Source organism: Polyodon spathula, unplaced genomic scaffold, assembly GCF_017654505.1.
Source record: "Polyodon spathula isolate WHYD16114869_AA unplaced genomic scaffold, ASM1765450v1 scaffolds_1335, whole genome shotgun sequence".
Taxonomy (NCBI): Eukaryota; Metazoa; Chordata; class Actinopteri; order Acipenseriformes; family Polyodontidae; genus Polyodon; species Polyodon spathula.
In genome coordinates, this window is record NW_024472816.1 from 1 (window position 1) to 15,357 (window position 15,357).

The 15,357-nt window shown below is 33.7% G+C and overlaps 1 protein-coding gene across 1 annotated transcript; it reads left to right on the forward strand.

The window, feature by feature from the left end:
- The first annotated feature begins 3,925 nt into the window (after positions 1-3,925).
- On the forward strand, positions 3,926-12,267 carry LOC121309561 (transport and Golgi organization protein 1 homolog). Its single transcript, XM_041242547.1, has 9 exons — positions 3,926-4,006; positions 5,676-5,697; positions 6,020-6,108; positions 6,378-6,455; positions 6,544-6,654; positions 10,818-10,889; positions 11,087-11,191; positions 11,305-11,427; positions 12,190-12,267. The coding sequence occupies exons 1-9, from the start codon at positions 3,926-3,928 to the stop codon at positions 12,265-12,267; spliced, it is 759 nt and encodes a 252-aa protein (XP_041098481.1).
- Positions 12,268-15,357: the final 3,090 nt, after the last annotated feature.

The following is a 15,357-nucleotide window of genomic DNA, read 5'->3' on the forward strand; positions in this document are numbered from 1 at the left end:
AATTGTGGTCCACAAGCGTCGTCCAAGCAACCTGAACAACCTGGAGCAAATCTACCAAGAAGAAGGGGCCAAAATCACTCCGACACTGTGTGCAAAGCTGGTACATACTTACCCCAAAAGAGTTAAAGCTGTTATTGCAGTGAAAGGTGGCTCTACCAAATATTAATGTGTGGGGGTTGAATACTTATGCAAGCAAGATATTTCAGTTTTTTAAGTTTCTTAAAAATATTTCCCAATATAAAACCAATGTCACCTTACAATAATTAATTTTGAGTTTAAGTGTTTTAAAATAAAATATCTAACAGAACGAAATTTCAATGTACCATTTGTAATTCAGTAATATGAGAGAATTGGTCAGGGGTCTGAATACTTTTGCAAGCCACAGTAAATACCTGAATGACATTGAGGTGCCAGGGGAAGCGGGCCACAGTTATTTATTTATGCATCTCCTCTCTGAATATCATTACATATGCATAATTATAAATATAATTTAATTCTAAAATATAATTATATCATTTATTTTCTGTGTATATCTATGTTTTAAAAATAACATGAGAAGAAAAATAACATTAGAAGAAAACCACAACCCAATTGTTTAGATGCCGTTCTGCCACTGGCACCAGTTCATTCTCACTGGGTGAAATGGGAATAACGACCGGCGCGTGCAGAGGCGTTTGCCAGGCAGATTTATTTATTTATTTATTTTATTTATTTATTTATTTAAATAGCTCGAGCTCAGAGAGGTGATCAACGGCAATCTGAGGTAAGAAATATTACATTTTCTCAGACTTTAGTTGTAACCAAATTCTAATAACATTATAATAAACTAAGACAAGACATTTTATACAAATATGTCTACATTAACCCAACAGGAAAATGTGTTTTTATACTATTAACTTGTTACTGTTTATTTCTCATTAGCGATTATTTTTTCCTGTCATTTCCAGTTGAAACCTCATAGTTCTTTCCCATTCCCCGTTACTTTATCTCTGTGGTTTTCTTTAATTTTCGTTGTTTTTTATATATTTATAATTTGCTGTATTATCATTGTTATTATCATTATTTTTGCCGTTTAGTACACTGCCGGAAGCACTTGTGTTTGAAAGTGACAGCGGCGGTCTAACAATAAGCTAGCAATTTAGCTGCAGCATAGTCAGGGATAGTACAAAGCTATTTCGATGTATATCTCCCGTTTCATTTTTCCGCGGGAGCCGTAAATTAAATATAAAGTTTAAGACGATAGAAGTAAAACATACATACTGTAAGAACTACTATTGTTAGAGTATTCAAAACTGCTGAGTCATGAATTGCAACCATAACTGAGAACTGAGCTAAGAATAAATACAAGACGATCATTAAAAAAAATATATATGTACATTTAAACATGTTTACATAAAGCGGTTGCTTTATTAATAAGACATAAATATACAAAGTATTGTAATAATAGACACATTTTAATAGTGCCTAAAAAAAGGATATGAAACAGACTTCAAACTATAACAAGCTTCTTAAAGAAATACACATTTTTTAATTGATTAATTGATAGATACAGACAATAAATAGACGATGCATTTTTAATTATGCGTTTATACAATAGATGCCACTTATTAGCAACTCCGATAAAGACAACTTTTGGTTAGTAACATTTTTACAGGAATCAATCCTATACTATGGTTTTTCGCTTTAACAGCTTTCAGATAGACAGCTTTTTTATGGCTCCCAAGCAGCATCTACTGTATATAAATAAAAAGATGAATTCCGGCCTTGTAAAACTTACAAAAAATATCATCCGGCGGAAAACTGAAAGGGGAGATATTTACTTTTTTTTTTTACTGTGTTGCCGCAATTAAATGCATAATATCTCCGAGGCATTAGTACTATTTGTTACATCATAGATATTATATAATATATATATATATATATATATATATCTCTATATATATATAAATATATATATATATATATATATATATTATAGGCTGTGAACTAATAGTTCATGTTTTGCCTTTTTCAAAACGTTTTGAAATCTTCTTTTGTTTTCTTGAGCCATAACCTACTTTGTAGATGACATTTATAACTGTTGACTACTTTAAAATGAGAAAGTGGAAGGTGCGGGCGAAGGGTAAAGAATCTTATACTGCTAAAATTAAAAACGGAATATGGTAACTTTAAACAAGGTCAGAATTCAAAACTATGTATTATTTGTTTATTTAGCAGACACCTTTATCAAAGGCAACTTACAGAGACTAGGATGTGTGAACTTTGCATCAGCTGAAGAGTCACTTACAACTAGTCTCGCCCAAAATATGAAACACGGGGAGGTTAAGTGAATATTGGTTACAAGCCTTTTTCTTTAGCCACTGGACCACACAGTCTCCTAGCAAGTTAGTTAACAGACACGCGTGTTGTAAATGTACCTGGCTTAGAATATATTTATTTATTTTGCATTATATTGTGGAACTATGAACAGGGTAGAAACTGAGGATGATCTGTATACTAATATTGTTTTCTGTCTTCCTTTAGATGGAGATTATTTTAAAGAGATTACATTTAAATCTGTATTTCCCTCTATTAAAGCGTACTTTTCACTCAACTAGAAGAAGAAATACTGTAGCTGTTCCAAGCCATGTACGCATTGGTTTCACAGAAATCCTTTGAAGGCCACCCTGCCTGTTTCCTTCAGTCTGTATGGAGTAGCTGCAAGTACTGGTGGTAAAATGATATGCAAGTAAGTCCTTGCTTTTGTGGCAGACTGTCCCCCCAGATACCAATATTTATATAAACTAAACAGCAAATATCACAGGGTGACTGGGGGATAGCCAATATTGCCTGTTAAGACCTCTTGCCTACTAAATATCTTGGTAACTCTGAGTAGATAACTGTCCTCTCTTGGAGAATGGCAAGAATATTTAGTGAGTATTTGGATAAATCACTACAATTTAGCACAGTTTGCGGCCACTTAACACTGTGTGTGATTTTGAAGACGATGGGTTACACCTGAGCTAATTTAGGATTGCTATTACAAAGGGGTGGACACTTATCCAACCAAGCTATTTCAGTTTTTATTTTTAATTAATTTTCTACAAATTTCTAGAATATTTTTTTCACTTGGAAGTTGTGTGGTAGGATGTGTAGGGGAAAATGAAAAAAAAAAAAAAAAAAAAACTACTTTAATGCATTTTAATTCCAGGCTATAAGGCAACAAAAGGTGAACATTTTGAAAGGGGGTGTAGACTTTCTATAGGCACAGTATATTATACACAGAGTAGGTAACTAACTTTTAAAGCTCTGACAGGCAGGTGTTGGCTTTTGAATTTTAAACTTGGTTCTAACTCTTTTCAATTCACTCCTTATTGGGCTCAGTAGTTAAAATATTGTTTAAAAAAATATTGAGGTAATTAAACCTGTTTTTATATATTGTAGTTTCATCTATTTATTTTTCAGCCACGTTTAGGTGTCGCTATGGAAGCGATGTATGTTGTCCTCAGCTATTGTGACGTTGTGGTGGTCAGTAAAGGTCAGGCATTATTGACGTGCTAGGGAGAGAAGTTCATTGTAGAGCTAGATCTGTAAACTTGAAGAGAAACACTGCTTCTCTGTAACCATTTATTATCGATTATATTTTCAAATCTAATTAACTAACGTTATTATTTTTGTTCATTATTCTTTGATATTCACATTTGTCATCTTAAATCTTGATGTGTTTTAATCCTATTTTTTTTTTTTTTTTTTGACATTTAAAAAATAACATCGACGCCTGAGAAGCCGTTTTTATTTTATTAACAGAAATAATTCCGATTACTAATATGTCGTACCAATGTCGGTATTTAAATACACTGTTTTTTTTTTTTTTAGTGTTTTTTTAGTGTAAATCGCATACGTCGCATACGTGTGGTTTAATTCCACCTGTCATCCAGTTTTCGATATGGATAATTTAGAGCAAAAAGACTTTGAAGAAGGAATATCTTTGGGTTTTTACGCATTTTTGGTTAGGACAGTAATTAATGTAAGTAAACTTGCTTGATTATTTAGTGGGCGTTTTCTCCAAAGCCCGCAGACAGAATTTAAGCTGCACAGTAGTTTGCTAACAAAATGTATTTTAAAATTGTTGTTACTAGTACTATAACAGTTAATCGCATTAGATTATATGGGGCTAAATTAAATGACATTAGTTTTTTAGGCGTTGCCCTTCAAATCTATCTACTACTTTATTTCACCTGATTTTTAGAGCTTGCAAAACTAGTTTTATACAGTGTAGTCCGTTAATTGCATCGCATTTTTTTTTCCACACTTGAACAAAATGTTTGTGTTTCAATTTCCTTGACTGTAATATAAGTTAACTGCACCGTTAGAGCAATAGAGTAGTATAGCCCTTTTGGTTGCTTTTCACAATTCACTACATAACTCAGGTCAGATTTGTAAGTGCATATTTGTACAAACTAGACCATTTTTTTTTTGTCTTCTTGGGAGGGTAAATTAAAGTGTTGTGGTGGTTTATTTTTCAACTGTACAAAGTTTTTTTTTTTTTTATATATATATATATATATCTATCTGTCTCTATCTATTTCTGTTTTTCATTTGTTATTGGATAAGTGTATTTTAAAAAGTGAAAAAAGTAGCTATCAATCCTATCTATATAAAGTGGCATTGTTAGTTTTTAATCTTTGCTGCTATTTTAAAATTGCATTATGTCTAGATTAATTTGATGAAATTATTATTTGATCAAAAAGCAGCACAGTGTGTTCCAGATTGTTTCAGTGACTGGTTGCAGAATAACATAAAATAAATCCAGGGTTACATTGTTGCACAAGTTAAATGGAGGAGGATGCAATGTGCATGTTTATGTTTTTATGATCTGTTCAGATTATTTGGGGGTACAGTCCATGTTCAAAATAAAATCCAATCAGAACCTTGGGATATATTTGTGTAGATCTGAAGTGACATGGCAGGAAGAATCTCAGTTTTATCTTCTGATTTTGTTAATACAGTAAACACTTTTTCATTTCTTGGTGTTATGACTTGAGCAAACCATTTTATTCCTCCAAAAAAGTCTCTCTGTCTCATATATAACTATGTTCTAGTAGGTAAAGCCGGTCTTTCAGACTTTTTGGTAGTGTTGCAACTAAATAGCGTGAAATGAGAGACCTGTTGTATGGTACCCTGCAGTTTTGAAGATTTATTTATTTATTTCAGTTGGTAGCTGCCCTGCCTGAGGACTGGCAACCAGGGCCCAGTTTTTACGGTACAAGATGTGGACCGCTCAGAACTTCTGATTAAAGTAACCTTTCATCCTCTCGTGGAATGCTTGACACGTCATATTCTCCTCTGGAGGACCCTCCTTGTAGTAAGTTTATTCATTCAAATCTTTTTATATATATAATAAAAAAATATTTATATATATATATATATATATATATATATATATATATATATATATATATATATATATATATATATATATATATATATATATATATATATATTATTATAATATATTTTTTAAAATTTTCCCAATCGGTCAGTCCATCAGGAATAAATTATTCTGTTTGTACTAGTTTAGAAAAAAATAAAGAAAAACCTGTTCTTGGATTTAGCAAGTTGCACCTTAATTTTGTTGGTGTAGGTTTTACTGTGTGTTTTATTTTTACAATGTTTTTTTTTCCCTTTTCTTTTAGATAAAGAATAGGACATACCTATGTAAGTAACCTTATCTTACTGTTATATATGAAAACCAATGTGAAGCTTGAGATTGCTTGTTTTTAATATGCTAACGCACCAGTCTGTGTGTACATGTTATTGCATCCCAGAGCCATCACAGGGAGTGTTTGTTTGTTTTAAAACTTGATGTATTATTTTTTTTAATGTGGAAAAAATTCAGTAGTTACATTTTTTTTTCTTTTAAAATTTCTGTTTTCTGAAAAGAAAGAAACAAATGAATATGCTTGTAAATAAATATTACAATTTGTATTCTATATACTGGGTTTAAAGTTTCTAACTGCCATGTTTATTATTATTTTAGTGACAGAAAAGCAACTGGGGGAAAGAGTTCTGCAGTTATTTGAAGAAAAATGTGAAGTTCTTGAAAAAATATCAGAATTGAAACAGAAGGTAAGCACACATTTCGTTGAATCTTTACCTTTGAAAATAATATTGAAAATAATGCACTTGTTACACTTAGACCATACATATTGTTTCTTGAAAAGTTTACATAAATTATTATTTTACAGCACATTTACCAAAAGTAATCTGTTGATACAATCATTGTATAATAAATCTGTAGCTGTAAGGTTGCCTGCCCCCTGAGACTAGCAGCTACAATCAACAAGAAAAACACATGTTTTACGTTTCATATTTTATATGTTTCTTTGAAATTTTAGATTAAGGAAAGTGAACAGCAGTTAGTGGAGTCCGAGAAAACAAAATCCTCTTCTGTCCATGAAAATGAAAAACTTCAGGTAATAAAGCAATGTCTCAATATATGTTAAATGCTGCACATCAATTGTTGTGGTAGTTTACCATTTGTTTTCTCTTTCACTTTAAAAGGAAGCATTTGAAGCTTTACAAAAAAATAATGAAAACCTGATGGAAAAGCTCAGGACACTGCAGTCTGCTGTAGAAGAAGAAAGGAGAAAGAACCTGCATCAAGAAGAAAGAGTAAGCAGTATCATATTTTTTATATATCCGCTATCTGAAAGCCTCCAAGCAGACTGGCTGAGAACCTTCTCGCCAGAAACTGAAAGTAATAACCCTAAATAAACAACTCGGTAGACAATAAGGAAGACCCATTGCAGAAACTTTTGTCCACCGAACTAAAATGGTCTTTTTTGTTTTACTTGCCAACATTTGGAAACTACCTCCGGGGTAGGGGGGTCATACGCAAAAAACACTCTATCAAATAATAGACGTATCCCCCACAACTCAACACCACATGACCATCATGACAGTAAAAACAGACCACACCGTGTAATGTCGTGTTTTGTCTGATTTTAGCAAGATGAAACCTTTTGTAATAGTTAGTGTCATACAGACACAGCCGGCGTCACACACTTAGTTACTCAAGTTTATTGATATGACACGTCTAATTTACTAATTAAAAAACAACTCATATATAGCCCCTGTATAGTACAATATCGGGACTTTTCTTCCTGTGTATCGATCCCTTTGGGACATTTGCTAGTAAATCGGGACTACACCCGACCATATCCCCCCGGATCTAATCCTACGCTCAGGGCTACACTAGATTCCGGACGTTGTTTCGATGTGTTCCCGGGCGGAAATTCAATCCAAGATACGGTTCGCACCTGAATGCGACTTACAAAATACAATGTAACGCAATAACTTACCGCCTCCTCAAAAAAATGTCATTTGCCAATTTTTAATTGGAATTGATTTTGTTTTATGAAAACACAAAAACTAACACCCTCTATGATGTTGGGTTGGAGAGGAGTTTTTTTTGGTTGTAACTTAATATGGATGGCTAAAACACTGTGAAAGTGCTTTTTCTGCAAAGTTACATATGCAAGGCTTTTTCTGTTTGTTTGATAATAACCAAATCAATACACGTATCATATATAAACATTAACACAGGCAACTTTGCTTTAAATTTAAGTAAACATACCTGTCTAATAAAACTGCTTCCGGTATTCAAGTTCGGTGTTGAATGAGGCTTCAGTTTACTTCAGTCAGTATCTAGAGCTGTTCAAAGATGCCAAAAACAATAACAATCACCCCTGAAGATCGGATCAACGAGTTTGGCAAGGATGAATTTCACGTCTGGTAATGTGCTTTTTTTGTACTTCATGCAGCAAGGTTTACAAGGAAAGGTAAACAGCCAATTTGGGATTCTTTTCTGTGCCAGCGTCTCACAACAGTCAGGCAGGATAATGCTGCAGCTGTATTTGACAATAGCCACCTGGATGGCGAAGATGACAATAGCGACCTGTGATTCGACATTAAGGTTCTACCTTGTTTTTTTCACTTAAAAAAGATCTAATTGATATATACTATTGTAAACAGTTACTATATATATATATATATATATATATATATATATAATATATATATATATATATATATATATATAGTATTATGTAAAAGCAGTTTCTCAAGGTTGACGGGATTGCCATGTGAAGCTCAATACAACATGTATAGATAGGCAGCTGGCCAACGTTTCGATATGTTGTACATATCTTTCTCAAGGGAGCCTGTGTTTGAATCAAAACATTGGAGGTATTTGTAGGTGTTTGACAGCATGACAACTACTTGTTATTGTTTTATATTCAAATCCATGATTTATTCTTACATGATGTAATGGTGTTCTATATATTGTGACATCACTTTTACTTGTTTATTTATATCTTTAAATCTGTATTAATTCTAATTAACATTATTTTATATAAACTTATATTTATATTATCATGCAATGCTGGCTGTGAGGATCAGCCTTGATATGGTCTCCCCAGAGTACCAGCATGCACAACTTTTGAATTAATTTTGTCTATTTAATTATTTTTAACTTTTATATATTTATTGGAATTAATTAGTTCATTATTTTCTGTTGAGTCTCGCTGGCATAATTGTTCAGTCTATTTATCCATTTACTTTCTTTTATTCTTCTAGATGTCGCATTGTCCTAACTTTAGCTTTTCTATTAATACAAACTTTACATCATTTATGTCATGTCCTTGACTGGTGAAGTGCTGTACTATTGGTTCATTCATTTTTTTATTTCCAATTAATGAAAGGTGTTTCTGAATTCTTTTATATAAAGTTGTTCCATTCTCTCCAACATATTTTATTTCATCACATTTTTCACAGGCTATTCCATAAACAACATTGCTATTTTTACAGTAGATATTAGTTTTTAGTGGATATGTGTTGTTCTTATGTTTAATTATATTTTTACTTTTGTCCATATATTTACAAACTTTACATGTACTAGTGCAAGTATTTGTAGAACCTATTCTGTCAATTATTATTTTATGTTTACTGTGAACTAAAATATCACCTAAATTAGCTTCTCTTTTGAATGCTACAACTGGGGCCTTAAATTTCTAACGAAGAGAACACTTAACTAGTTACCCAGAAATTTATGAAAAAAGGTTAAACAGACTAAACAGCTTAGCTAATACAAAGGTTTGATAGAATCTTTTAACCGTTTCAAAGCTCATGCAGTAATGATTACCCTGAGAGAACTGGAAAAAGCGACGATAACACATATTAATCATCTAAAGTCCATCTCTTTTTAGTTTATCTACTTTTCTTAATTCTCTATAATTCTTTCTTTGTATTCTCTTTTTAAATTTGTTTTTAATACACTTCTTGTTTTAGTCACTTTCTTTTGAGCATATTCTTTGTATTCTTATTCCTAGACCCTTTGGGATTGCCCTTTTAGTGTGTATTGGATGTGCAGAGGACATGTGTAAATAAATACCGGTGCATGTCAGTAGGTTTACAGAAGAGATCACTCTCAATTGAACCTTCTTCATGTTTTACTAAGGTATCTAAAAATTATATTTCTTTTAAGTCTAGAGATCCAAATAACTAAGTTACCTTATTCGAACATTTTATGGCATCTGGTAACTTTCACATTTGTTACAGAATTGTGAACGTTATAAACAATGGACAACATTGTCGGGTAATAATACTATAACATTCAAGACGACCACTGTTGTGCGTCATCATATGACACTACATAACTCGTACCACTGCGTTATGGGGGTTGACTGGACATGACTGCTATGAAACGGTTGGTTAACTAATCCCGTAAAGGGGTTGTAGTCCACGACAAGTTTGTGCTGACTGGTCCCAAGCAATATGGGTCTATGGTGGCTGGGGGCTATGTGTGAGGTCGGAGTACGACCCGTACTGAAGGGGCGGTGCAACTTGGTGGAAACAAACCTGTATTTACGACACTTGTTTAAATACGTCCAAAAAGAGTTTATGGGCGCACTCTTGATGTGTCACATGTGCATTTTGTGTATGCGCAATAATATTTCGGTGTGTAACAATGACAGACAAATCGGTGTCAACTATTTTACTAGGGATAACATTGGACAATACACATGATGAAGCAAAGATACCGAAATGTTGTATGTAGACAATGACGTGACGTTAAATAGGAGATTTGTTGTTGTAGTCGAACGGCTCCCGTGAAGACACGTACAGGTGCGCCTTCATTTTACGGAGCAGTACGTTAAATGGCGGCTGGTCCTGGGAGGGAGATCAATATGGTCAGTTGCTGTGGCGTTGAGGATAGCACTAGGAACTGGTTACTGGGACGAGGATGGCGACATTAGACTATCTTAGCAGCTGGCTGAAGATACGCATTAGAATAAAATTGCTACTGTGCTGCACTGGAAAAAATATATTAATAAGGAATATCTGCTACAAATCAAGGATTACTGTATGTTCTGGTAGCTCTTCCATTCTGAGTGCATCGTTCCATTAAAAAAAAACAAAACAAAAACAACAGACTGTGCTACAATCAAGAGGTTGTTTTTTAGTCACATATGTGAACGCACAAAGGTTCCTTAAACCACAAATATTAAAGGTGTTGCAGAACTAAATATGTGGCAGCATTGGGCCAGCACAGTGGTGTGAACAGGGTCTATGCAATGCTTTCAAAACCTTTTATGACTGAGAGTCTAAGAATAGTCTTTTTTTCTTTTTGTATTATTTTCTCTAAATTAGTTAATGAAAACCTCTAAGATGACTGAGTCAATGGTGGACTATGATTTATGCTAATTTGTATGATTTATTTTTTTTGTAAATACTGTAGTAATGTGTGTGGTTTTTTTTGTTTTGTTTTTTTCCAGTTGTCTGACACTCAAAAGTCATTCAAGAAGCTTCAGAGTTTAATTAATTCTAAGAGTGCTGAACTGTCAAAGGTAAGTTGCAAAACGTGTTTAATTTTAATTACAAATTTTGTATTCACTTTTGGTGATTAATAAACTCTTGCCTTGCATTGCTTGTAGCCTTTTAAACACAATATAGTATGTACTGGTTACTGCTGCCCAGAACTAATCAAAGTTCAATTTGACCAAGAACCACTATTTCTATCTGACTGTTACACTTTGTGATTTAGGTACAAACTTGTTTGGAAGAGGCCAGACTAAAAGAAGCAGCAGTAAAAGCTGAACTGCAATCTGTGTTGAAAGAAAACAACACTTTAAAAGACAGTAACAAAAATGTAAGTATCTAGATACAGGAGCAAATGCATTAAGTTACTAATTTTAATGCATTTCTTTGCACAGTGATTGTGAATTGTGTTAAAGAATTCATATTTGTTTCCCCCAATTTCAGCTATTGAAAGAGGCCAGAAGCTGGGAAGAGCAATACAGAGAACTTTCTGAGAAAATTAAAACATTCCAGAAGAGTCAGAAAGATTTAGAAGACACTATTGCACGTAAAGACAATGAAATAAAGGTGCTTCTTTTTTATGCTCTACCTAACATTATTTCCATTCTGAAAAATGTAGTTAGGTGCTCATTACTTTTTAGCTTCCACAGTACATCCCAATTATGATGAAACTTGGAACAGACATTCGTTAAATTATATTTAGGGCTTCTGTTCGGTTTTTATTAATTACATTTTTTCGGTGCTTATTTTTAGCTATTTTCAAGTTTTATGTAAAAGTGGAGCGATGGAACGTGTAGCCCCGTGATAACGAACAATGAAATGACATACTGCTTAGAATGTCCTGAAAAAAAAAAGACATTGTTTACACTTAACTCGACAGTACTTGCAAACTTCAACAGCACCTTCTTTCCTTTACTGTCTTCCACAACAAAATCATTATGGTCACAGGCATATTCTTCTGGGGCTTTTGTGTGTTTAGGCAATTTTTTTACATTTTGCCACAATTTGCAATTCTTTAAGTTCAATGAGCATGTAACTACTCCCTATGGAATTGCAATAGCTTTAAATCTTGCGAGAGAACAATCCTCCACTCTAGTAATTGTTATACTGTTTTAAAGTTCGCAGTAGTGTTACAATCCTCCAATAGAAATGTAGAATTTGCTGTCACTCAGTAGTTGGGGTGGGTTTAAAGTATTCAGAACGAATCAATGATAACACTCTCTTCAGTCTTTTTCCCGCTGACGGTAACACCATAAAAAAAATAAGGCAAAAAGTAGCCAATGACATAATGGGATGGGTATAAACAAAGTGCCCCTTTCCTTTCCCTAGGCCAATTGGTATGACTCATTGATAAAAGGATCGCACAACAAGACCACAAACAATGCAACTTATACGTGGCAACAGTAAACAAGACGGTTAAAACAGAAAATCAGAAGCCTATGAACTGACAATCAATATACAGTGCCTGTAGAAAGTCTACACCCACTTGAACTTTTGTGGAACAACAGTGTCCGTTCCAAACTGTTTCATACATTTAAATGATGATTGTTTTCCACTTATTAACACCATTCTCCACACTGTTAAGGGAAAGAAAGTTTTTATTGACAAAAAATATATATATAAAAATACAAAACTGAAAGATCATAATTGGATAAGTCTCCACCCCCCCCCCCCCCCCAGTTATACTCTCAATCATGTACCCCCTTACTTCGAAACTGGCGTTAATGTCGCACCTTAAGTCGCTTAGTGATGTTAAATTGTGTCTTAACTGCCGGTGAAATGAAAACCAACGACTAAACTCTTGCGATTGGTTACACCTGAGCTAACTTAGGATTGCTATTACAAGGGGGTGGACACTTATCCAACCAAGCTATTTCAGTTTTTATTTTTAATTAATTTTCTACAAATGTCTAGAATCTAGAATATTTTTTTTCACTTGGAAGTTGTGAGGTAGGATGTGTAGATAAATGAAAAAAAAAAAAAAGTATATTAAAAATGCATTTTAATTACAGACTATAAGACAACAAAAGGTTGAACATTTTGAAAGGGGGTGTAGACTTTCTGTAGGCATACTATAAACTATGCACCAACCTATCAAAAAGTGTACTTCCAACAGTTGTACTTCTGCGATCCAGAGCGTCTTTGGGAATGACATAAACAAATTTTACGGAACTTGATCCTTCAATAAGGTGGACTCCATTTAAGTCAGGAGGGGTGACTATCTAAAATTATGGAACAGGTCTAAAGAAATGCCACCCATCTGTCACAAAATAAATGAATAAAGACGTTGCCATGAACCATTTGTCTAATTAACAGGAAGTTTCTTTTTTAGTAAAAAAATATGGGTGAATTTAATGGGCACCTCCTTGTGCTGACAGTTACTTTCATCTTATTACAAATGTGCCAGTGTAAATTACATTTGTGGTTGAATAAATGTATTGGTGTATCGCACAAATGTTTTTCGAGGTTTATAGGTTGAAAGTGTATGGAAACTGTAAAAATAATACTGCTGAATGAAAATTAAGTATAAAAATGCAGCACTCCTCTTACCCTCTCCAGTGACTCTTGTTCAAGGGTAGTTTATGTATGGTACTTCCATACAGCATCTTGCATATTCCAGTGCTTACATTGTGTGTTTGCGGCTGTTAAGTTGTATATTTTATTTTTGTAGGTTTTGTCTGATTGCATTACTGAGTTAAGACAGCTTGAAACTGAAGCTAAATGTGAGACTGTGGAGTTGCAGAAAGGAGATGCCAAGTCCAATGAAGAAACTCAAGGTGATTTGTTTGACTATGTTAACATTCCTATAGGTCTATATTGTAAAAACATGTCCAATTTATGTAATAAATTAGTGTTTTACAATATGCACAATTTTAAATCAAAATTACTTTCAGGTAAAAAGAATGATGCCATGAAGAACAAGATAAAACAGATGATGGACGTGTCACGGGTAAGTCTGACTTTCTTTCATTGACCAATAAATGTCTTCTACTCAATTGTCTCTTTAGTATTGATGTATTCTAACAAAATAAACCAGATACATTTTGTACAGTAACCTACTATACATTGTCTAGTTAAGGATGCACTTCTTATGTTTACACTTTTTGGGCCAAAGGTTTGTGTCTACAGTTACATATTATTAATTCATTATTTACTGTGGACAACACACATCCCCTGTTTACACGAGCCACTTTTAAGCTGACCGAAATGGCTTGGTTCTTTTTTTTTTTTTTGTAATGGTCCTGTTTTAAACCAAAGTGATAGCTTACGTCACCAAGGGATGTGAGTACCCGTTGCGGTGTGACATTTGTAGTTTTGTCCGTGAACTGTGTGTCGTTGTCCATTCAACGTACCATGTAGACTGTTTCGTTGGAGTTTGGCTAAACTGTCTTAACGACTCGCATCAAAATATAATGTGAAAAGACATTTAATTCATGTGGGATAAATGTGAAACAAGCCTATTTGCCACAAAACTTTATTGTCAGAAATATAATTTTTCTACAAACGTAGCCTGTGATCGTATTTTGATACCTATCAATATGAAGAAATGTTTGGTTTTTGTGGGTATCCATCTAGAATTAAACAAGTCATTACAGTAAAGTTGCTAAGAAAATGAAAGGTTTCCTTCACACAGTGGATACAGTCTTTTGTTTAAAAGCACTGTGCTTTTCTGCAGGTAGTGCCTGTTTAATTATGTACACTAAAGCACTAACAGTTATACAATTTGAAAAATAAAGCTGCAAGCTTGTGGACGTTTTAATCAATTTAAATGTGCAGGCTTTATGTTTTAAATGTGTCATTGTAAGTGTTTTAGCATTCATTTTTTGTCCCAGTCAGAAACAGTACAATTGTTAAATCTTCCCAGTTTGCTGTTGTATTCACATTTGTTTTACGTACAAAACCGTATCGATGTGTTCAGCGAGTTTTAACTGCAGAGTGATTTGTTGGGTGAGTTGGCGCCATTCAATATAAAATAAACAATCTTATGCGCTGTGTTTTAATTCAAGTTGTTATGATCTGCAATAAATGCACTGTGTTTAATTTGGTACTTAAATTATGATTGTGCTGTTATATACTGTTATTTTAACGGCTTCAGAGTTGCTATGGCGTCCGTGAATTGAAGAAAGAAATATAGTCCTCGTTTTTTTTTTTTCTGGAAATCTGATAACCCTAGATATGTATATATAAAGCACTAGCTTCAGGTCCAGAAGCACTTTACTTTTAAACAAAGGACTGTGTTCACCCCCTACAAGGACATATTTTGATCTGTATTTTAAATAGTATCATCAACAGTACCATGATGTATTGTTAATATGTGGTAAATAACCTTGAGTGCTGGGGGAGAACGGACACAATTGAAAGTCACATAGGGGAAAAAGGGGTGATTTGATATGACGTCATCAGGCACGCACTACAGTTCAGGGGCTATGCACACGCATACTGGGCCAGAGCCGTCTAAGGTCTGTGTCCAAGTGTAAACGGGTGGCTCACATGATA

Excerpts from the sequence above, each read along its gene's own strand:
- LOC121309561 (XM_041242547.1), top strand. The coding sequence starts at position 3,926 with ATGGATAATTTAGAGCAAAAAGACTTTGAAGAAGGAATATCTTTGGGT. Across the intron at positions 6,109-6,377 it reads TATCAGAATTGAAACAGAAG|ATTAAGGAAAGTGAACAGCA; the intron begins GTAAGCACACAT and ends TTGAAATTTTAG. Across the intron at positions 11,192-11,304 it reads TAAAAGACAGTAACAAAAAT|CTATTGAAAGAGGCCAGAAG; the intron begins GTAAGTATCTAG and ends CCCCAATTTCAG.